Genomic DNA, 1,242 nt, shown 5'->3' on the forward strand with positions numbered 1-1,242 from the left:
AATGAGCCTTACTAGGAGCTGTGGAGGCTCCCTGGTGCCCCGGCTGCCCTCACCACCCGGCACCTCCCGCACAGCCCGTCCTCGCTGCTGCTCAGCTGTGCCCGGGCTCCCTGTGCCATGAAATGAGTCACTCCTGCAAACGGCGAGGCTCCCTACTCCAGCCCAGGGGCTCTGCCCAGCCCTGCAGGACGGCGCCCGGCTGGACAGGGTGGAGGATGGGGCTGCTTGCGGTGGGTGGGGGGCACGGGCTGGGTGCCAAGGAGTCCCAGGGGCTCTGTCCTTGCTGGGTGAGGAGTTGTGCCCCTGCTGCAGCTGCCTCCTCGCTTGTGGCTTTCTGGTTCGAAAAAAAAAACCTGTCTGGGGAGGCAGCTACTTCCCTCCTGAGAAGGGAGCAGTCCCCACCACTTCCCCTCTGGCCTGTGGCCCCTGCACACACACAGCCCTGGGCAGGCTCTGAGGCAGCTGCCCCCTGCTAGGAAAGCACAGTTAACGTGGCGGCTGCGGGCAGCTGGGCGCTGCTCCTGCAGGGACTTCCTGCTCCCCTCCAAACCGCTCCCACATCTGATCCCAGTGAGGAGGCTTACCGTGAAGACAATCCCACTGTCCACTCACCGCCTGGGGCACGCAGTGCTTCTGGGAACCCGCAATAAACTCTCTGAACAAGGCGGTTCTGCTCCTCATTGCCCAGCTCCTCGCACAGCTTTGCTATCCCGTGCTTTGCTTTCCTTTGCTCTCTGAGGAGTACCACTACACGCCAAGGATCCAGCAGAGGTGAGTGCTGATGTGCCGTGCGGAGAGCCAAGGTCTGTGGTCTGTGCCCCCCTCTCTGCAGAGGGTCACTGAGGCGTGGAAACAAGCCACCCGCAAGAGCAGGGGAAGCGCAGTTGCTCTGAGCCCCTCTGCCACTGTTCTGAGCTGTGTCTGCCTCCCGAGTACCTGAGCTGGGGGAGCAGCACTGTCTGCCTCCTTCCCCATCTCGCCCCACGTGTGGTTTGGTGTGGGCACATTCTCCAAGCAATGAGGCCACGTGGATTGGAGTCGAGTGGTTTATTAGTGTAATGAGAAAGGGGTGCAGCCAGGGTTCCCAGAGCAGCCATCTCCGCCTTGCTGCTACCCACCAGGGCTTGGGCGCCCTGCAGGACGTGCCAGTAGTACTGGGGAAGCTGGTTCCTATCTACAGTCTACGGGTCCAGCCCGGGATCTGCCCTTGGTCCAGGGTGAAGGAGCCAGTGGGGAGAAGGG

At 62.6% G+C, this 1,242-nt stretch overlaps 1 protein-coding gene across 1 annotated transcript in view; it reads left to right on the forward strand.

Moving 5' to 3' along the window:
• Positions 1 to 775, forward strand: part of CTSA (cathepsin A) — a gene marked incomplete at its 5' end in the record, with an annotated part of 4,387 nt that extends 3,612 nt beyond the window's left edge. Inside the window, one exon of the mRNA XM_009575262.1 lies at positions 740 to 775. Within this exon, the coding sequence (XP_009573557.1) occupies positions 740 to 775 (36 nt within the window). The remainder of the gene's footprint in view (positions 1 to 739) is intronic.
• Between the last annotated feature and the right edge of the window lie 467 nt (positions 776 to 1,242).

This window comes from Fulmarus glacialis, unplaced genomic scaffold (genome assembly GCF_000690835.1).
Source record: "Fulmarus glacialis isolate BGI_N327 unplaced genomic scaffold, ASM69083v1 scaffold19333, whole genome shotgun sequence".
NCBI classification, from domain to species: Eukaryota; Metazoa; Chordata; class Aves; order Procellariiformes; family Procellariidae; genus Fulmarus; species Fulmarus glacialis.